At 41.3% G+C, this 22,685-nt stretch overlaps 1 protein-coding gene across 1 annotated transcript in view; it reads left to right on the forward strand.

Moving 5' to 3' along the window:
- The window catches only part of LOC147678040 (mucin-3A-like), a 174,535-nt gene that overhangs the window by 88,961 nt on the left and 62,889 nt on the right, over positions 1 to 22,685 (forward strand). The window contains exons 6-7 of the mRNA XM_086945937.1: positions 7,616 to 7,773; positions 17,492 to 17,551. Of these exons, the coding sequence (XP_086802063.1) occupies positions 7,616 to 7,773; positions 17,492 to 17,551 (218 nt within the window). The remainder of the gene's footprint in view (positions 1 to 7,615; positions 7,774 to 17,491; positions 17,552 to 22,685) is intronic.

Here is a 22,685-nt window from a genome sequence, read left to right on the forward strand (position 1 = left end):
CTTTGGACAGACACATGTCTCTGCCACCTTCCAGAGGCAGGTGAACCAGGTCTTGGCTGGGATGGAAGCCTTTAGGGACGCTTACCTGGATGACATAGCTGTCTTCAGTAGCTAAGGACACTTCTTTCACCTGCAGAAAGTGCTTCAGGCCCTGCAGCAGGCAGGTCTGACTATCAAGATCAGTAAGTGTCAGATAGGTCAGGGGTCTATGGTGTATTTGGGATACCTTGTGCGAGGGGGTAAGGTGTAACTGCCCCAGAAGAAAATAGAAACTATTCTGGCCTGAGAAGCCCCTAAAACTCAGACAGAAGTGAGGGCCTTCCTTGGCCTCACTGCTTACTACAGGAGAATTTTTCAGGGATATGGCACCATTGCTGTTCATTGACTGAGCTGATTTCCAAGAAGAAACCCAAGAAGGTGATCTGTCCATAGGCCTGCCAGAAAGCATTTGACTCCCTCAAACAGGTCATGTGCACAACCCTTGTGCTCAAGGCCCCTGCCTTTTCCAAATAATTCATTTACAAACAGATGCCTCAGAACAGAGCATAGGGACAATCTTATCAAAGTTCAGTAAGGAGGACCTTGACCAGCCTGTAGCTCTTATCTCTAGGAGGTTACTTCCCGGGGAACAGAGGTAGAGTCCTAATAGGAGTGAAGACTTTGCTTTGGTAGGGGCACTGAAGAAGTTGAGACCATACCTGTTTGGGACTCACTTTTGTGTTCCCTTAGGTGCCTCTGCAGATGAGAGGTGAGAACGCAAATTGTTGAGCTGGTCGATCTTCCTACAGGGAATGGAGTTGACCATCCTGGGTCATACCACTCTAGTACTGATGATCTATCCAGGTTCGTCCTTCTTAGTGATGAAAACTCACAGGAGTTTGGGTAGTTCCCCCCACTTTCAGCTGGGGGTACATATGTTAGACCTGTCAGCCTTCGGGTGGTCTTATGCAAAACATTTTTCCTGTTTCTCTCCATTTTTGCTGACCATAGGACTCTGTGTACTTTAACATTACTAATCAGATGTAAGGTGCTTGGGCTCACCCCTAAACATGGTAACATTGGCTTACACTTTCTTAGGTGTGGCTGAATGGCTCATCTGAATCAGGGTGGGTAGCAGAGCTGGCCGCAGCCCCACTTGCAACTGAATGGATTGTGCTCTACCTTCACACAAAGGGCTTGTCACGACCTGCATTGCCCCTGCAGTCAACTTGGATCAAGGCAGGGGCATCAGAAGATTCGAAGCACTTCAAAGAAAAACCTCTAGAAGCGTTTACTACTTCAAAGAAGGCACCAGATATCAAAATATCAAGCCATTTGTGAAGGTAGAGCACAATCCATTCAGTTGCAAGTGGGGCTGTGGACAGCTCTGCTACCCACCCTGATGCAGATGAGCCATTCAGTCATACTCTTCATTTCAGACATACTCTTCATTTCACTTTCTGGAAGGACTCTCAGTGGACTGCCTACTTCTGTGAACTGCCATATACTCCACTAGACTGCTTTGCTGCACCCGGAATGACTGCTTGGCTGCCTGGAGCCTGCCTTGAATCCTAAGAGTCCTGCCCTGCTGCTTGAGCCCTGTTCTGCTGCTTGAACCCAGGCCTACCAGAGTGACTCCAAGGGCTAGGTTGCTGGCCTCCTGTTCAGAGCCACAGGGACATAACAGGCTTAAACTAGCTTGAGCCGGCATAGTGTACCAGCCGGAGTGAGTCTTAACACCCAAGTGGTGCCCGGTCAGACCTGGACCCTTGGTGGTGGTGCTAAAGGTGCCCAGATGGCAAAATACCAATACATGGAATAGAGAAAATGTTGGCTGTAAACTGCTCTGAGAACTGAGGGAAGACCAGGACCAACCTGTTTGTCTAGCTGGCCGAGCTGTTTCTCCGGTTGGCCTGACTTCATGGTAGCACCCCTACATTCTTCTCTGCAGCAGAAAATCTTATGCAGCGGTCCCTTGCATAAGATGTATCTGGCCTCCTGGAACATTCATCGGCTACAGCTTCATGCCTTGCAAGTTATAGATTTTTGAGTTCCAAAAGAGTAACTAAGGCTGAAGGTAGAAATCTTCACCGCAGCTTTGTCTAATGACTCCTCAATAACAATGCTTCCTCCTCGTACACCGCCTCCAGCCTTGCCCCACTGAACTTTTCCTTCAAAATGTCTTCCTCTTTGACCCAGTTTCACATGATCAGATGTCTACGGTTGGTGCTTTGATCATTTAAACACTTGATTTTCACATAAGCTTTAAAAATTTATAACTTGCAATTTTGTCATTTTGGTGTCAAATAGTTTATTGAAATGTATTCTGTTTTTCTAAATTGGTGTGGGATTTTCTTTTGTGTTGTGTTTTCATTTTATTGCTGTTTGTGTGCTGCACAAATACTTTACACATTGCCTCTAAATTAAGCCTGACTGCTTTTCGTGCCAAGGTACCCAGGGTTGAGTACAGGGTAATTTGGTGAGTTTTTGTGGTTCACCCTGCCAGGGATTGTGGCTATTGTTTGAACAAGGGCCATCCCCCATTCAACCAATAACCCAGTTTCTCCTATACACCATAACGTCGGAGAAGTTGGTAAAGTAGAATATATTAATCGTACCCAAAGGTATTCACACAAGTATAAAGTATACCTTCAGAATACAAAAGCGACCATATTATGGGAAGTACCATGGAGGCAGAGATCTGGGTAGGTCGGTCTTATATTGCACTCAGCAGCACCATTGTCTATACAGCAGTGAGCAGCTCCTCTGCCACACATTGTTGGGGCTCAATACTTCCCATAATATGGTTGCTTTTTTATACTGAAGGTATACTTTTTTTCTTGTGTGAATACCCTTGGGTGTGATTATTATATTGGCAACCCGAGCACGAGTAGATAAGAATTATGGTCCTGATCAGTTGCCATGATCGGTTTTGACATTAAATAGGCAAGAAACATGTTGACCTTCTTCTTAAGCTATCTCTCTCTAAGTTGGTTTTGACCATTGTACCTATCTCTGGCTCACAGTCAGTTTATGATGTTAACAAGGGAGCCCACGTATTAAAACACTAGGGTATCCCTTAGTTAATTTTAGCCTCATATTGCACCATTCTACTCACATTGGCTCACACAACACAGCACCTCATACTTCACATCGGCAAAAAACAAAAGAACTCTGGCAAAGAGCCCCCTTGCAGGGTCGGTTGGGCATCGCAGTGCCAGCCCAACGATGAAGCATGACACCCTCCTGGTTGTATGATGGCCCTTGATCCTGAGCAACAGATCTCTTGATCTGGAGCTTCCGGCTACTCCGGCCTCCTTTTTTCCTCTCTAGTCATGAACTGCATACTCCTTTGACTTACACTGCCCTAAAGTGTGCCTGAGCGGACGGCATTACTGCAAATCTTCAAGTCGTACCTAAAGGGGCAGCACCCTGGCACTGCCGTGCATTGTGCTCAAGCTGATGGAGCTGCTGCAAACCTGCAAGTTGTGCCTAGGCAACTGCATGTTACATTACCCTGAAGTGTGCCAAAGTGGATTGCACTGGATTGATTCTGAAGCATCTTGCACTGTGGCAATGTCCTAAAGAGTGTCACTGTAAACTTGGACATTATGCCTGAGTGGACCGTCTCATTATAATTCGTGGAGCTGAAGCGGACTACACCACTGTAATGACTGTCTGGCCTAAGTGGTCCGCTCCACTGTCCCATCGCCATGAGCAAAGTTGAAGCTGCACCACCGCCAAAGAAGTGCCAGCAGCCACATGATTTCTAAACACATAACTAACGGCACGACTTGCAGAAATGTGCTGATTGATTGATTGATTGATTTTAAAATTTATATAGCGCTTACTGTCACCCCACGGGTATCCTGGCGCTTCAGATAAAAAATGGAACCACGATGGAATAGGTCACACCTGCCAGAGCCAGGATAGAGGACTCGAGCTAAGCCTTAGGAAAAAGTCAGGTTTTCAGGTTCCTGCGAAACTCTAGCAAGGCGCTGATCTGTCTAAGGCTCTGGGGAAGTCCATTCCACAACCGAGCGCCGGCCACACTGAATGCTCTACCTCCTAGCCTAGCCCGTTTGAACCTAGGCACCATAAGTAGGGCGGCACTGGCCGAGCAGAGCTGCCTAGTGGGTTGATACCAAGAGAACCTTTCCTGCATAGGAACGGGCCCTAGCTCATGTACCGCTTTAAAGACCAAACATAGGGATTTGAAGCGGATACGTTCCATCACTGGTAGCCAATGCAGCTCTCTCAGAGCCAATGTTGTCGAGGAGCAGCGTTGCCAGCCAAGGGCAAGTTTAGCTGCTGCAGACTGGATTCTTTGGAGCCCCTGCAGAATGTATAATGGGGCCTCCAGATACAGGGAGTTGCAATAATCCAGCCTGCTACATACTATACTACTTACTACCAATGATCGCGCCTCTTTAGGTAGCAAGGGAAGTATTTTACGCAGCATACATATTAGAGCAAAACAGACATTGGCGGTCTTATTAGCCTGTGATCATTGTCAATCAGCACCCCCAGATTACGTACTTTACTTGCCGGGGTCAATGGTTCCTCCTCTGGGGTAAGCCTAAATTCAGAGGTGAATTGTCTAGGTAGCCTACTAGAGGAACAGTAAAGCACCTCAGTCTTTCCAGCGTTAAATTATAGGGAATTCCTACTAAGCCAGTTGGCTGTCTTCCGCATGCATTCCTGGAACAGGTCAAGCGATACTGCGTTGTCACCTTCCAGAGAGAATGCCAGTTGTGTATCGTCCGCATAATTGACTAAGCAGCCCGGCAGACTTTATAATGGGGAGCAGGGGCTGCAGATAAATATTAAATAGGATGGGACTGATTGCCGAGCCCTGCGGCACCCCATAGATGACTGATGATTTACTGGCAGTGAAAGGAGCTAGTGTTACCACCTGGTGACGTCCTGCCAGGTAAGATTGTAGCCATTGCAGTGCCCGCCCCCTCACTCCTGCTGATGCTCCTGATTGTAACTTCAAATCCATGGAGCTTGCATTGGTGAGATATAAACAATGTGACTGAGATTAACTGAGTACACTCACTCTAAAAGAAGGGGTGGCACTGCACTTGTGCCTGAAACATAGCACACTAAATCCAACCCCTGAGTTTAGGAGACAGAGGGGATGGGGAACGAGGGAGTCCTAATCCCTATTTACACTAGCCACTCACCAGTAGGTTGTGTACCTGCATATTATAGTATGTAGTATTAAAGGTTTTTCTTTTTTTATAAAAGATAAGCACTGGGATGGACAATCAAGCGTTGCTCTGCTGGGTGATTGTGTTCTGAGCTTGAGGCACCCCCACACTACTTCCCTGAGAAGCTTGTGTTTGCTCATCATCACTATAACTAAGAATCAAGTGCTGAAGTAGTTGTACTTAGCCCTGTTTGTAAAGCCATAATAGGATGGATCCAGGTACATAAGAGCAGCCCAGTAGCCCTGCTTGACCTCTGGCCCGCAGTATGGAGTCTGAAGACTAGTGAAAAACAATGCGTATCTGGTATTGGCAGATGCATCCTGGTGAATGCATTTGAGGAAAATGAGAAGAAAGCTAGTTTGATGGTATGTTACCAGAACATCATAGCCAAAATGTGTTGCATACATTTGATAAAAGTATTGCCGCCACTGGAGTTAACAGTCGTAAATCTGCACCCAAAGGGACAATATTTTTGTAAATAAAATATAGAACGCAATCTTTTTTTAACCCCTTCCTTGCGGCCGTCGGCCATTGGCCGACGGCAGCACTACCTCCCCAATTCTGCCGTCGGCCAATGGCCGACGCGGCCCCACCCGTTTTTTAAAACGGCCGCACTGCGGGAAAATCGGGCCCGCGGTAAAGGGGTCAAGACGACATTTCTGCATTTGATAGTCTGGCATACACACTTACACAGATACCTCTGACAAAAATGTATAAATATTTTCCAGTTTTCTCTCAAAAGGCTTTTTACTCAACTATTATGGGCCCGATTCTGATGCGGGTTGGAAAGCATTCCCACCCAGGGCCTGATTCTGATGCGGTTAGGAAGGCCTCCTAATGGCATTTGCTCCTTCCAAATAGGATCGGGAGTGACCCAGTGCCCAATTATGATGCGGTTAGGAACATGTGCTTCAATGGGAGTCCAATCAAATCGTATCTGGAATCATCCGTATGCATCGTACTTGGTCGGTCGGACTCTCCCGATTTGAGTGGGTCAGAAACCATTTCCAACCCGATTCGGTCGGGAAGCATTTCCAACCCGCATCAGAATCAGCCCCTTAGTCTTTTGCGTGGGCCTGTGTTCCCTGAGTATCAGTCGTGGTGGGCATTAATCACGGGTGGGAGGGGCAGGGGGTCTCGGGGAAGGGAGAATGAGGGTAAATGTAATAATTAATAAAAAATGTACCTGTCCGCTGGCTGGGTCCAGCGTTTTCTCGGCAATGGCAGCGTTGTGATAAGTGGGGACGCCGCCCAACAGGAGGCTAACGGGGAGGCCTTTTCTTTCATGTAGGCTGCATTGCAGCCTGCATGGAGAAAGGACAGAGTGTGCATGACTGGTATGGGTGGCCCGATAGGGCCGAAAAAACTGTCATTATACACTCAGGGGTGGGCACACCACTTCTTCCCTGCCCATCCCTGCTTGCAGAGCAGCCCTGCCCACCCTCAACCAACCCCTTCTGCTTTCTCACAGTGCAAGAAGCAGAATATAAAATGGTAGTCATTACCATTTTATATTTCTGCTTCTCGCACTGTGATAAAGGAGTGGGGTAACGCACCTCCACCCTTGTAGAGGACCCGCCCCTGCTGAGTATCATCCATCCATACATTCCTTAGCTATCGATAACACTGTCCTCTCTTCTTTTGTACTTCCTACGATCCCTACAGTAAGTGTGTGAAACCCCTAGTTATGCATACAGCGTTGTTGTTATACCTTCAGCATTTCACATGCAGTACACTGTGTAACAATAATGTTGCAACGATTATATCAACCTAGCTACTACATCACAGGGTAAGTTTAGGTAAGTAGATGTGGAGATAATATTAGTAAATATATACTTGACCAGCGATGATGTGGTTAGGTCGAAGTAGTGGACATAATATTATTGTGGGTCCATATTATGGACCTCGATGTAGTGACATCCACCTATGTTGCTGCCTAGGAATACTTCAGTTTAGGTAGAGAAAGCGAGCCCACCCTTTTAATCATTCGCCACTGGCTGCACATTATCCTGGCTATTGGACTCTGAAACACCCTTGGTGTATATGCAGGTCCTACTAAACTAATGGTTTTCAATTACTATTTCGGTAAGCAGCTTGGGGATGTTTTATGCTAGTTTGTGGGGTGTGTGGTCCAATTGAAATTAAAGCTCAAACAACAGACAGTCTTCCAAAGGGAGGTTTTATCCAGCACACATGGGTATTGCAGACATATTCCTTACAATGTGCTGCAGTGACAAAATCTGAACGACATGGGGGCTATGGAACCTCCGTGGGTCACAACCTTATGCAAATACCTTGATGTGTCTAGATTATGGCACACTTACAACTAAGGGACTGTAGAACTGAACCGCCGCTTTGCTAAATGAAGGTTGTGAAACTGGTGAAATGTGCAAATGTTTACATTGGATGTATGTTTTTAGAGCCGGAAGCATCATTGTGGTTCATAAAGTCTTCATGGAGCTAGAGCTAAAGCCAAGTATCACCATTCAAGAGAATTACAAGGAGGTGGTGACCATACTCAAGGAGGAGCTAAAAGTGTTCATCCAGAGCCAGCCCAGCTGTAACCAAAGCAACCCAGGTGAGCACACCAGGAACCTTCTTTTATGATGGATCGAGTGGACAGGAAGAAAGACATTTCCAGAGGTCCAGGAGATAGAAGATGAGGCAGAACTAACTTATTCCAATTGAGTAGTATTGTTCATACATGCCACAGACCCAAAAAGGTTAATTCATGAATTCCCTAGGACACTGTCTAACTTGCCACAGAGAGATAAGACATCTGATTTGCATTCTATAAATTCTGTACTAACCTAGTAAGAAACACATACAGCAAAATGTTAGCAAATATTATGCTTCCAATAGCAAACATAATACAATATTGTATATTTGTGAATACGTGATCTGCTTATCCAAACCCTGATTGCTAGTAGCTAAGTTCTACCATCATTGTAAATGAGATAGTCACTAACCAGAGGCACATAGAATACAGCCTTTGGTTAGCACGCGCCCTACCTGATGCGGGTAAATGTCTGAGAAAGATGGCGGAAGTCCCTGGAGGCTCGCTTCCTGGGCTCATTTCACTCTCGCTCCAACAGGCTATACATTGGATCAAATGTTTTGTAATAGTAATCTCAGGGGTTGTAAGGTGTCTGTGATTAATAGGATGAGTGGTGAAAACAGTAGCCTGAGAATTTGTAATTACAGTGTCCTCATGAGGGGCTTTCCAACGTAATATAGTTAACCTACATATTTTGCAGGGATAAAGTCTGTAATACAAACCATTAAAAACGAATACCCTAATATATATATATATATATATATATATATATATATATATATATATATATATATATATATATATATTGTCCTTTGTCTATGACCTTAGAGAATGTCAATCATGTAAAACTTTATAAACATGCTCGACGCACGGTGGTGGTAACACCGAAGAAGGCTACACGTCGAAACGCGTCTGTTCAGTTGGCAGAGATAAGCGAATAAAAGTCGGCCTGAAAACGTCACCCCATGAGTGCGGTTTTTCTTTGTTTACAACGAAGGAATTCGGAGCTTTATATATATATATGTATATATACATATATATATATTTATATATATACTATGCATAAATAAAATATAGGCACTATATTGTGAATAATATTAGCTCATATCAGAACATAAGCATTGTAATAAAACAATATGCATTTTAAAGGACCTTAGAAACAGGGAAATGACGCACTTGTGAGACATAATTTAATGATGTCACAGATCAGCGGCTGCATGGTGTGCCCTTTCGCCAGGCTCTGGACCCAACCTGTGCGGCTGTGAAGATCAGTTGTTAGACACAGGGCCCTCAATCAATAACATGCATTGTTATGGAGATAGAAAGATTTTGACAAATGTTTTTATAGAGTTATTTATATAGTGAATTATCTACTGTGATGGTTAGAAATAATTATATAGTTATACTTTTTTTTACGTGGTAGTGGCTATTTAATTCCTGCTTTTGCTTTCAGCTTTTGCAAAGCAACCCTGGAAATCATGATTACCAACGTAATTGCGATTTTGGACCTCACCAAGTAAATGGTAAATAGGTTTTAGAGATGTTTTATATAAACTCTCTAGAAAAACATGACTTTAGAGAATACAGTAAGAAACGTCTAGAGTATAAAATACTGTAATATTTGTGGAAATATCTATTTTACACTTTATGGAAAAGGCGTGATCGTCGCAGTTAACGACGTCATAGCGACGTCCCGAATAATCACGAAAATGGGAAAATAGGTCTGAAAGATGGTTTTCAAAGAAACTTAGTGGCAAAATATGAGTTTAAACGTGCTTTGAAAGAAGTATGTATATAGTAATATGTGTAGAGCTATGTTCAGAATGGATATTTTTACATATTATTTTCGGGTTTGTTGGTGGACATTGATTGTCTGCTTTTGTTTTCCTTTTTTGCGACATATCCGCGGGCATCGCAAATATAAAAAATGAAAAAAACCTTATTAATCCACTGAAGAAAATACAAGCTTTTGAAAATACCTCTTACAGAGCAATTTTAGATAGAAAATATAATGTAAAAACCTTACAAATTCAATACAAAAACACAGGTTAAGTGGGCGTTATAGTTGGGAAATTGAAATAAATAAACGTAGAAATTCAATGAAGAAAACAAAGGTTACAGGGACATTATAGTGAGGAGTTAGCATTTAAAAAACCATAGAAATGGGGGCGTTATAGTAAGGAAATAGAATTTACAAAGCATTAGAAATTCAGTGAAAAAAAATAAAGGTTACATGGACGTTATAGTTAGGCTGACATTTCACTCGTACAAAACCAGAGAAATTAAGCAGTTATAGTCAACTGAGCGAACTATAACTCGCGCCCCCGCAATGCACTGCTTATAACCTCACATATTACATCATTCTTGACCTGGTCAGTGACATCACTGATGAAATCTCAAATTACATCACTGACTACATCATTCTGTGACTGTGAGTGTTTCTAAAAAGTTTATGAGTTTTCTCTGAAAATTGAATATATTTTAATCCAAATTGCCCAGAAGCATGAGGACGCACTTGACAGGGAATTCAACCATACGGTTTTATCTCAGCAAAAGCCAGCTTTGACATTCCAGTTCTGTAATTCGTAAGCCTGACTGGTTTTGAGGTACAAACGTCTTACTCATAGGCCATATTGAAAAACAACTCGAATGCACTAATAATATGTTTGTCTGTGTCTATTAATTGATATTGGTCCTCGGTAAGCCAATCAAGTTAGTTCATCTGTCCCGATGTATTCTAGTAATTGTAGTACATATTAGGCCAATTCCTACCCTTCAGTGGGTTCCGTTTTGTTTTCAAGTAATTTATAAAATGTTTGCCCTCCAGTGGGACCCAGGATGTAATGCCGGCTTCTAATTTTCAACATTCTCTTTGTCACTTAGCAGGTTTGGCATAGTTCCAGGCCCGACAGCCCCTCACTTCATATTCAAGGTGGTTCAGCCCTCCACGGCAGGGCTGCAGTGTAGTTTATTTTAATCCAAACTGCCAAGAAGCATGAGGACGCACTCGACAGGGTAATAAGCCATCCGGTTTTCTTTCAGCAAAAGCCAGCATTGACATTCCAGCTCTGTAATTCGTAAGCCTGACGATTTTCGGGGTACAAGCCTCTTACTCATAGGCCACATTGAGAAACAACTCAGACGCACTAATTCTACCTTCGTCTGAGTCTATTAATTGATATTGGTCTTCGATAAGCCATTCAAGTTAGTTCATCAAAATACTCAAATTAATTGCCTATAATGAGCTACCCTATTCTAAAACTATAGGCTTCTCAATATACAGCATATTACGAGATGTTCACACTAGGGGGCCCATTAGGATCACGGGCGGATCGCCACCGCCCGCATGGTGGTGGCGATCTGTCCGTGATCCGACCCCACCCGCCACCCATTTACCCCCGCCATATTACTATGGCGGGGGGGGGGGACCACGGCGGACGGAAAGACCATTCAACGCTTTTCCACCTGGTCAACGAGTTGACGGGGCGGTAAAGGGTTTAATATGGTGGCGTGTCAGTTAGACACCGCCAGCCATATTACCATGGGTGCGGTAACATGCCTTTCCGTGGCGGCAATGCATGCGGGAATAGACTGCGGTGACCTGTTGCGAGCCCCCAGGGACTCTCGGGGGTGGGGGGTGCACATGGGGGTATCTATGGTACCCCCCTGCAGTTCCATGCACAACAAGGCAGGTAGCCGCGGTGCCTGCCATGTTGTGCATGGAAGTGCACAACATGCCTTCCTGGCATTATGGCGGCCGGTGCTGAGTGCACCGCCCGCCACAATAACAGGAATGCAGGATTCGCCCGCCACTGCGGTGGGTGCATCCTAATTTCCCCCAGAGTACCCCCGCCCTTATGGTGGGTGGTCCCATTTCCCAATAGGATGGCGGGCGGATAAAGTCCGCCCGCCATCCTAATGACCCCCTAAGTTATGATCATAAAAAGTAATGGAGGTCCTCACCCATATTGAGCCCATTTGGTATCTTTGTATCGAGCTCTAAGATGAACTTAGATTCCAATTGCTGTAACAGCTTTTCCCTTTTGCATCCTCTCCTTAAAATTGGCACTGCTCCAATAACAAAATATTTCAGATCATTTAAATTGTTGTGATGAACCAACTTGAAATGTCTCACTTCTGGGTACGTAGGATCACAGTTTACTATCGCCCTGATGTGTTGTAGGATTTTGCTGTGTACTTGTAATTTTGTGCTCCCCACATATGATAAACCACATGGACATTCGAGCACATGCTCAGCAAATTCAGTCCTACATGTATAATGCCTTCTGATACTAGTTGCTTTTCACAAAATGCTGTTTTATAACTTTTCATGTTCACACCAAACTTGCAGACCCGGCATGAACCACATTTATGAAACCCATTCTTAGGGGCCAATCAGTTCTGGCTAGAACTGACTTCAGGGCTGCTGCTGACCAAAGTATTGCTCGTCTAAACGTCAGGGTGGGTTTTACAGGGAGGCTCTGGCCCAATGTGATGTCTGTCAATACAAATGACCATTGCTTGTTGATAATTGATCTTATTTGCCTCTCCTGTTTACAAAATGTTGTGACTAGTCTAAAATCGTCAGGTTTGTCCATCATTGTGGGGGCCCCTACATTTTTGGAATTAGTGCTTCTGGGAACTTTAAAGAGGATAGCTTCTCTTGATTGAGCATGAGCTTTCAACTTCGCTTGGTTCAGATTTCTAATATTGTACCCACGTTCTATGAACCTGTCAGAGTGTTAGCTTGTTGCATGGAGGATCGAATTTCCAACCGTGATTTTTCTATGTAGTTTTAATTCTACTCTGCCCTTATTGATGTATAATTGTACGGCCAAGAACTCAATAGACTGGGTACTAATCTGTACCGTAAACTCAAGATTTAATTTGTTCATGTTGATATGATTTACAAAAGAGGTGGCACTCTCCTTCGATCCTCTCCAAACAATAAACACATCATCTATAAAACGCCATCAACGTATTAAATGATTGTTCCAAACCTGACTATATTTTATCTTGAGGACCTGCTTCTCCCACCAGCCCACATGTAAGCACGCGTAACTGGGGAAAAAGGAGGCTCCCATAGCTACTCCCCCCATTTTCTTAAAAATATCCTTGTCAAAAAGAAAATAGTTGTTTGTTAAACATAACTCAATCATTTCAATTAGCATTTGATTGTGATCATAAAAACCAATCGACCTTTTGCTCAGAAAGTGCTCTACTGCCTTTAAGCCATCATCATGTTTTATACTTGTATATGATGATGTAATAGCCATAGCAATGAATAGATAATCCTCTTTACAAACCAAATTGTATACATTTTGAGAAAAACCCTGTATCTTTAATATAAGATGGTAAATTTGTTACAAAACCCTGACGGTAATAATCCACATACTGCGAGATGTTCTCAAACTTTCCATTTCTTCCGTATACAATAGGTCGCCCTGGTACAGGAGTCATCCCTTTATGCACTTTTGGAATTAAGTACATTACCGGGACCACCCCGAATCCATTGTTGAGTAAATAAAATTCATCTTTTCTGATTAACCCTGTTCACCTCCATTGAGTCTGATTGTCCGTGACTACATTTTTAACAGTTCGTAGATCCTGATGAAGGGCCTTTCTATAACATGATTTGTCATCCAAATGTTTATCTGCCTCTTTAAGATATTCTTTCCTCTGCCACAGAACCACATTCCCTCCTTTGCCCGCTTTATTTACATTAATCTCGTTGTTGTTACTGAGTGTTTTTATTAGATTAGAGAATTGTCTTTCTCGATTTTTCCATTTTCTTTGTTAAGGTTGACTATGCGGTTCAGTTTTCTGTTCATTGAACACAACAACAGCATCCCTTACCATAATAGGGACGAATGTCAACACTGGCTTGAATGGACTTTCCAATGTTTTATCTATATTAATACCCGCTCTGTTCTTGGCTTCTTGAGTTGATATCTGCACATTATGAGTCCTATCCTCATTTTCAAGTGCTTGAAGTGCATTCAATGTAACCACATCCTAACCTTGCAGAATGGTTTGTTCAGAGTGTCAATTACTGTATGTTATTTAGGTAGCTGATTTGTCACATTCTTTAGTTTGAAAAATGTCACTAGTTTTAATAATTTCCTTATGAACCTGAACACATCAGTCCTAGACTAATTAGAATTAAAAATGCTTTCTGGGCAGAAAGTCAAACCTAGGGATAACAGCTGTGTCTCTGCTTTCATTAGCTGAATCTCTGTTAAATGTATGACCGTATTATCATTAGATTTTACTTTCACCTCCACTTTCTGACTTGTGCCCTTTTGTTGGTGTTTGTTCCTTGATTTCCTCCTCTCCCATCTTCTTTGGTATGTGCCCGCCTTGCTTGTGTTGGGGATTCCGAGGGCGCAAAGTTTGCCTGCGATCCTGTATTAAAACATTGAGTTGTTTCCTTAGCCTAAATTTTGCTGTCTCCATATATTAGTTGCCTCTTACTGTCTCATAGCCATCTTCTGAATTCGTTCCACTCTGTACGGAGCTGAGCTCAGAGGTTGATGTACCCTTATTAAGGAGAGCGCCACTCACCATATTACGATTTGCTGCTAAAGTACTTGTTTGTCTTTTGGTAGTGTTAAACATTTTAGAACATGTAACAACACGCCCTGTTTCATAGTCATTTTTATCCCTTGCAAATTTGAAGGCTTTCCTGGTTTTTATGTCCTCCTCATGTTTCATTAAACAATCAACTATATCTTTGCGGATTTTTGCAATCAAATCCTTCTGGTCCAATCCATCAAGTACACCATTGATGCGTTCAATCTCCTTTATTGTTATTTCGCAGTCAATTTCAGCATATTTGATCAAAGCAGTACCAGTCTCATTGATGCCTCTAAGTTGCTCTCTGCTCAATCTTTCCGCATTAAGGGATTAGGGTTCTCAAAGCTGGGCGCTATCATCATGCATAATCCTCTGGGCACTCTTCCTGCGTTATGATACTTCTCCAGGGATTTTTTCTCCAACCACTTTGTTAATTCAGTTTTCATGTGTTTTTCTAATGCCATTAATAATGCCTCCACATTATTAATTCCAGTATTTTCACCCGATATTGAATCACTTGACTCATTCGTAACTTCTGGGAGGTTTAAAAATAATGCTTCAGCTGCAAGTTCCCCATCATGCAGCGCGTCATCTACGGACATGTTGATTAAAGTGATTGGATTACTAAATACACTCTGGTGCTGACTTTTCTGCACCAGTTACTGCCAGTCACCAGTAGGTATTTATAGTTATGACCAAAGTTTCCATAGGAAAAGCGTTTTTTGGTTTGCCAATAACTTTTGTGCCATTTGCAATTTCGCGAAAACATTTAAAAAAATGATTTTATGCCGTGGTGGGGCCCAGAGGGAGCTCAAGACGATAGTTTGGGGGTCAGGGTATTCCTACCCTGCCCCCTTTTCAGTCCCAAGATGGCTGCCAACACTTCATGATTGAAGTGTTGGTAGCCAATCAGAGCTGTGCATTTCCCTGCACAAGCTCGTCTTTTTCACGAAATATCCGCAGCCAGAGATATCACTATATTTTTCTTATTAAATTTCTCAACAACTACTGAACAGATTTGCACCAAATAACAAAAGGAACAATCTGCATAACAATACCTATTTTTCTGCCAAATTTGTAGTTCCATTGATTGGTTCAGAATGTAGACATGTTGACAGTTTTGTATGAGAATTAACATTTCAAATGCACCATTTTTTCAACCCCATGTTTCTCAGACCCTGATTCAGGAATCCCCCTGAAACTTTTCATGTGCAACAAGAATCTCTAGAGCACTTTTTGGGGGAAATTTCATGAAGAGTCATCAAACAGCACCAAAGTTATAGGCAGGTCATAAAATGCTTTTCCTATAATATAATTACCTACTGGAGACGGCCAGTAGGTTTTATATATCCAAGCCGCCTCGCGTACTGCCGCAAGATGGAACCACAGTCCAGGTTTCTCTCAACAATTCATTAATCAAGACAGGCGCGTTTCGACCTTTCCAGTCTTCGTCTGGGTCAGTTAATACAGCAATACAGCCAACAAGTATTTTGTGCACATTCGCACTTCTTGAGGGCTGTTAGACACAGAAATCATATATCAATATTCACCACCTTAAAATTATAACAAAAGTAAATCAGGATAACTAAATAAACACTACACAAGGTTCATATAACCTATAGATTAAACTCCTGTTTCATATGAATCCAGATGCAGAGAAATATTGCTTGTACATGCAGTGAAAAAATAATATGTTAATTACTGCGCCACATGTACTACAATTACATAAACATGCATTCGGAGAGACAACATTTATAAAAGTACTGAGAGACATAGTATATGATAATTTCAATTATCATACACATTTCTGTTGTAAACCTCTGTATGTGTAGTTTGCATAAAGAAATACATTATTCTCAAAGTTGACATAATCTAATTGAAATTCATACTATATACCATTCTTATTCATATTCTTAAACTTTCCATTCTGTAATCTTTGTCCCAAGGAAGTTAGGGCAAGACTAATCATTTCCCTTGTAAATGTCCACTTTCACCTCCATATGGTCTATACAGTATCTTCCTATTTGGTTCACTTTAACTTTTTATAAGGTAAGTATTTACCTTTCGGATCAATCTACTTAATTCATCCTCATCACTCTTGCCTCCTCAATCTTCTTCAATCAATGTTGTCTGCTTGGTTGGCACCCACTACAAAGAATGGACAGAAATGGGCAATATAACTTTAACTGTGGATCTATACGATAGGCCAAAACTTTCTGTATCTTGGCCTTAATACTCACTTATGTCAACACAGTATTTATCCCTTACTAATTCAGCAAGTCATAGTGAAAATGGCTCATATGTACCTTCCATAATGAGCGTATTGGAAAATGAAAGGACAACCTGGAGAAAAATGTTAATATATGCCAGTTCATTTAGACAAAATTGTCTTGAGATGTATTTTATATGTATTAGTCTATTTTTTATACTTCTATTTTAAATCCTCACCTGTAATGGATTTTTAAAGCGTTGCTACACTGAACTCCGCAAAGTGCTGAAAAAACACTACTGTGCTACACCGAGTTCTGCGAGCGGCGGAGTCCGGTACATTGTGCTGTTTGTGCTGATTTTTAGCACCAGGGAATTCTCCCACTCTGTAAAATCAGCACCAATAGCATCACGTGGAGTGCCAGAGGGAGCTGCCACCTTCTGCCACTCAAGTAGAATTTGTACCCGAGTGGCAGCGTCCTTAATAAGAGTAGTAGTTTCCTCAATGCGAGAGTTAGTGACCTCCCGCGACCATCAGGGTTCAAAAATATTGCCGGGAGGTAGGCTAGCGTTCGATTTCTCTTGCTCACCATGTTAAGGTTGGCAAGCCGCGCAAGGTAAAAAAAACTTTGCTCAACGGCACTTCACAGAGTTTTCACAAAACTCTACACTCTGTGCAGAGTGGGCAACACTTCGCAAACTCCACCCGCTGAGTGGAATTCTTCACCCACCCTTATCCATAACTCCACTTTAAATGAGTTTTTCATTTAATCTTTGAGTTTTTTATACATTTATTATGGTGTTATAACCAAAGCTAACCATAACTTCACATTATTCTTTGCTTTCACTGAATATATTTTTCTGTGAGTACTGAAAAAGATAGTTTGATACCTGAAAAATTAGTAACCTTGAAAAGCCTGAAAATCAATTAATTGCATTATTTTTTCTCTCTTAGATACTATTTGCTTATCTAATTCAACTAATGTCAGCGAAGTTGTTCCACCTACAGAGACTGGTAAGTGAATAAAATAATGTATTTTCTACGTAAAGAAAAAAATGCACAAGCCCGTGCTAGTACTAGTAGTTCCTAAACACCCTCTGTCAGACTGATGGAATATCCAGCACTGTCAGGTACAAAGACTGGAGTGAACTTTTCCACCACTCAAATGTATGTATAATCTAGTGGTCGGGTGCCCATATCGCACCACAAACATCATGGTCACCTAACAAATAAGAACGTATTTGAATGATGTTATTAATTGCAATGTGTTAAGACCAGAGTGTATCAGTGCAACACCATACTGCTCACTAGGTTTACATGGGTGGATATAAAAAATCCCTGAGCAATTTTCTAGGCTGGAAGAACTAGAAATATTGTGGCGGTTTCTGTTTTGCTTCCACACTGATTACCCACAGCAATTACTTACCTCTCCCCAGGGTTTCACCAGCATAAAAGTTTCTGGGTGAAACATACATAAGCCTTGAAATAATCCTTGAAGAAAATATTTTTTTTGTCATGCACAGATGGATTTGTGAATATTTTGTAGTGTGGTTAATGTATACACTTGGAGTATATTGTATAAGAATGTGTTTGGTTTTGTTTTCAATATATACATTTTGTTCTGCATCAATAAAAATCTTTTGTACAATTGATTATAGCTCATTTATGGGATAATTTTGCAATCCTTCATATCGCTTCTCTTCTAGATGGTAACAAACCTTTTTGACATAACACTCACTAGGAGATGTGGCCTAGTAGCCAGTGTTGTTGACTTTGGAGCTTGTGAACCCAGGTTGGAATCCCAACCTTGGAACTTGACTCAACAATTGCGATTCCTTAAATGCAATGCAGGAAGCACCCAAGTTGTGCGATTTGGCTTAAGAAATCGCAAATTACCACCAACTTCAATGTTCCAGAAAGGAGCTGTGATGAATGAACATTTGTTTTGGAAAGTATCAGGAAGATTGGTCGAACTAGACCAAAGTTACTTACAAACCAAAAAACGCTCTGTCTATAGAAAACCTGCCCTAACTATATATATATATGTATATATTGCTGCAAAACTTCGCCAGAAAATCACCACTTTGAGGAACAGACCAATGCTAGGTAAAAAAATATTTATTGAAGCCCCTGCACCACCGCCATGACACGTTTTGGCCTACAGGAGGCCTTGATCACATATTAACAAACCAAAATATATACCAGAGATTTTAAGTCATGGTCCATGTCCTGATTTTACAGTTTTTTAGCCTGTGGGTTTTTAGCTGTTGAGAAAGGACATGGATTTTTTGGCCTTGTATCCGGTTTTACGAGGGTATGGTGCTTCTTCCCCACTTTTAAGATCGAGGAGATATTTATCTACATTCTATTTCATTTTTTGATATACATCTGCTTACCTAGATTTTAGCCTTATCTTAGTTAGGATTTTATGTCATTACATATTTACAGTTATATATCGTTTGAATTCATGTCCATACATCATCATGATTCCATCTTTGAATTCTAATCAATTTACTTTATCACTAACCAGCTTACCTTATAGCTGCTATGAATTAGATGCTTTTACTATAAGGAGACTAAGTGATTTTTTTGTGATTTTTTGGTATTGTGATATGTTGCCTGATTTTGCCTAATTTTGCACATCTTTGCACATCTTTGCACTTTAGGCACTTGATGCACTTTCTGCATATTTTGTACATCCTCAGATGCTGACAGATCATTAACAAGCATTTATGCTAATATTTTACTTCACAAATCCTGTGGTTTCCCTGTTTTACGTCCTCAAAATCAACATTGTTGAACCTACTACATGACTGGTTATTACACCACTCATGCTTTAACCACCAGTTACTATACATATAGTTTATGAATTATCTGTCATCCCCCTTTATGGATTTATCTACTGATTTCCATGGTCTGTTTTGAAGTCTGGCACTTTGTCAACAGTTACCGCCTGATTAAGACTTCCCGTATTCTTATATTTTTTAATACATAATCTGTGTCACGTTTTTTAGCACAGCTTCAGCACATGCACTTAGTTAGCCTATACTCCTAAATTTTGATCATGACTGTATTTAACTTGTCTATGTGTACCTAGCAAGAGTTTGTTTACAATCAGGTTTTCTCCTCTAGTGCTATGGACTTGAAGCCACTTGGCCTTACTTTATCTTCTTTTATGCTGCAGTTTGACACTGTATTTACTGACAGTATCATCGCTGAGGAGTCCATTAATAACTGTAATGTTTATAAATTTAAGTTGCAGTTTCAAACGCGTTTCTGCTATTAATTGTATTCACCCAGCAAGATGTTTTCTATGTTTATTATTCCTGTAAGAGTGGCTATTTATTTTTTATGCAATATTTAAGACACACCTATGTATAGGAGCGTCATGTGATCAAGACCGGGGTGACTCGGTCGAAACGCGTCATGCAAGGAATGTTGTGGTGAAAATAAAAATAGCACCTTACTCACGAGCCAATTACGGTCTGTTCCTGTTCTTTCCTTCTTCGGAGTCTCGAGGGGATATGGAAGTTTGCGACAGGATTCTGCTGGATATACATGTATATATGTATTCATTAAAAAAACCATAGGTTTCACACATGTTATAGTTAGCTGGACATTTCACTCATACAAAACCTTTGAAATTCCCCCGTTATAGTTAGTTCAGCTAACTATAACTCGCTCGCCCGCAATGCACTGCTGATGACGCCACATATTAAATCACTCATGACATAGTCAGTGACATCACTCATGACATCAATGATGACATCTCAAATGACATTACTGATTACATCACTGATGACATCATCCAGTGAATGTGTGTCTTTCTGAAAAACATATTTTTTATATATGTATATCTAAAGGTCGATGGAAGAATAAATGGGTAAATAAGTGTCTAAATGGATGGTTTTTAAAAAAAAATTGATTGGTTAACTGACTTATTAAGTGTATCTTAGTGAATACATATATTAGCGAGTCATGTTTAAATATTTAAATATATGTATCAGTGTCTCACTTTGTGTATAAGTGGCTGCATGGGTTGGTGAGTAGCTACATGAGTGTGTATATGGGTTATTAGTTGTTTTTTGAGTATCACTATGAGTGTTTGTATGGGGGTATTACTTAGCGCATATATGCGTGAATGACTGACTCACTGTTTGTATGTGTTTTGAAGACAGCATGTGTGCAGGACAGTATGGGTGGATGAGTGTGTGTATGGGTGTGTTACTGAGTGAATGACTGTCTCAATAGTATCTTTATGAGTAACTACATATGTTTTAATCTAGTATATGTAAGTATTGATGTATATAAGTGAGTATATGTGAAAGTCAGAGATTGGAAGAGTTCCTGTTTAAAAAAGTATGTGTTTCTATAAGTGATTGTTTAAGAGAGTAAGTATGTGTAAGTGTCCGTAGAAGTAAGTGTGGCAGTGTGTGTATAGCTGTATATGCAAATAAATGGATGTTTGATAGTTTATTTGCATGTTTGAGTATGTGTGTGAGTAACTCTATGGATGACTGTCGGTGTGTAACAGGATGTATAGGTGTATCAGTACATATGATGAGTGAGTACATGTATGAGTGACTCTATAGAACTGTTAGTGAATGAGTGGATGTGTATATAGATGGTGGAATTACTGAATAGGTTGTTGTAACTGGTATTGGTATCTCCATTTTGTTGAAAATTTTAGTTTCTATTTTTGAATGTGTGTATCAAAGGTTATATTACGCTGAGAGGAGGTCTGTCACTCTTTCACAAGGATGATGTCATCAGTGATGTCATCAGTGATGCCATTTGAGATCTCATCAGTGATGTCATGAGTGATGTCACTGACTATGTCATGAGTGATGTAATATGTGACGTCATCAGCAGTGCATTGCGGGTGCGCGAGTTATAGTTAGCTGAACTAACTATAACGGGGGAATTTCAAAGGTTTTGTATGAGTGAAATGTCCAGCTAACTATAACATGTGTGAAACCTATGGTTTTTTCAATAAATTTGCAAGGTTTTTTAAATGCTAATTCCTAACTATAACGTGTGTGAAACCAATGGTTTTTTAGTGAATTTGCAAGGTTTTTTAAATGGTAATTCCTAACTATAACGTGTGTGAAACCTATGGTTTTTTTCAGTGAATTTCAAAGGTTTTGTAAATGATAATTATTAAATGTATTATGTTATATTTTTTATACCGATTTACTACATTATTTTAAACTATTTATTTTTTTGATATTTTATGTTTTAAATTACATTATATATTTTTAATATAAATTGGGATTATTTTTTTTTAATAAATTGTAATATATCTTTTTTTAATTTAATATTTTTTTAATTTATATATATATATATATTATATAGCAGGCAATGATATTCTATGGAAGACAATTCAAGTTACTGGTAAGTACAGTTAAATTTACTTTTCAGGAATAGTACTGAGCTAGATTGGGGAATTAATTTCTCTTCAATCCTGTGGTCCCCTGTGAGCCAACTAGCCCACCAGGTACCTCCAGTATGCGCCAGGCAGCTGTGTTGCAGAGGTGTTCAAAGGGCACGCCACTTTTTACAACACTTTGCAACACAGCTTCGTGGCGCTTACTGGAGATACCTGTTGGACTAGTTGCCCCCTAGGGGACCTCTTGATTGAACAGGAATTAATTCCCCAACCTAAAACGCGCCTCGGCGCATGTTTGCACTCACATCACCTCAAGCCCCGCCCCCTACCTTCACCACTGTGCTAATGCGCCCTGTAGAGTGTTCTAAGTTGGGGGATTAAGTCCCCTTACATACTGGGGGTCCCTGGGGGCCACCTAGCCCACCGGGAACCTCCAGTATACACCAGGAGGCTACGTTGCAGAGAGGTGTAATGAGGCCACACCCCTTTGTACACCTCTCTGCAACGCAGCCCCCGGGCGCGTTTGCAGAGAGGAACTAATTCCCCTTGCATACTGGGGGTCCCTGGGGCCCAACTAGCCCACCAGGAATCTCCAGTATGCGCCAGGGGACTGCACTGCAGAGAGGTGTAATGAGGCCATGCCCCTTTTTACACCTCTCTGCAACGCAGCCCCCGGGCGTGTTTGCAGAGGGGGAACTAATTCCCCTTGCATACTGGGGGTCCATGGGGGCCAACTAGCCCACCAGGAACCTCCAGTAT

This window comes from Lissotriton vulgaris, chromosome 12 (genome assembly GCF_964263255.1).
Source record: "Lissotriton vulgaris chromosome 12, aLisVul1.2, whole genome shotgun sequence".
Lineage (NCBI taxonomy): Eukaryota > Metazoa > Chordata > Amphibia > Caudata > Salamandridae > Lissotriton > Lissotriton vulgaris.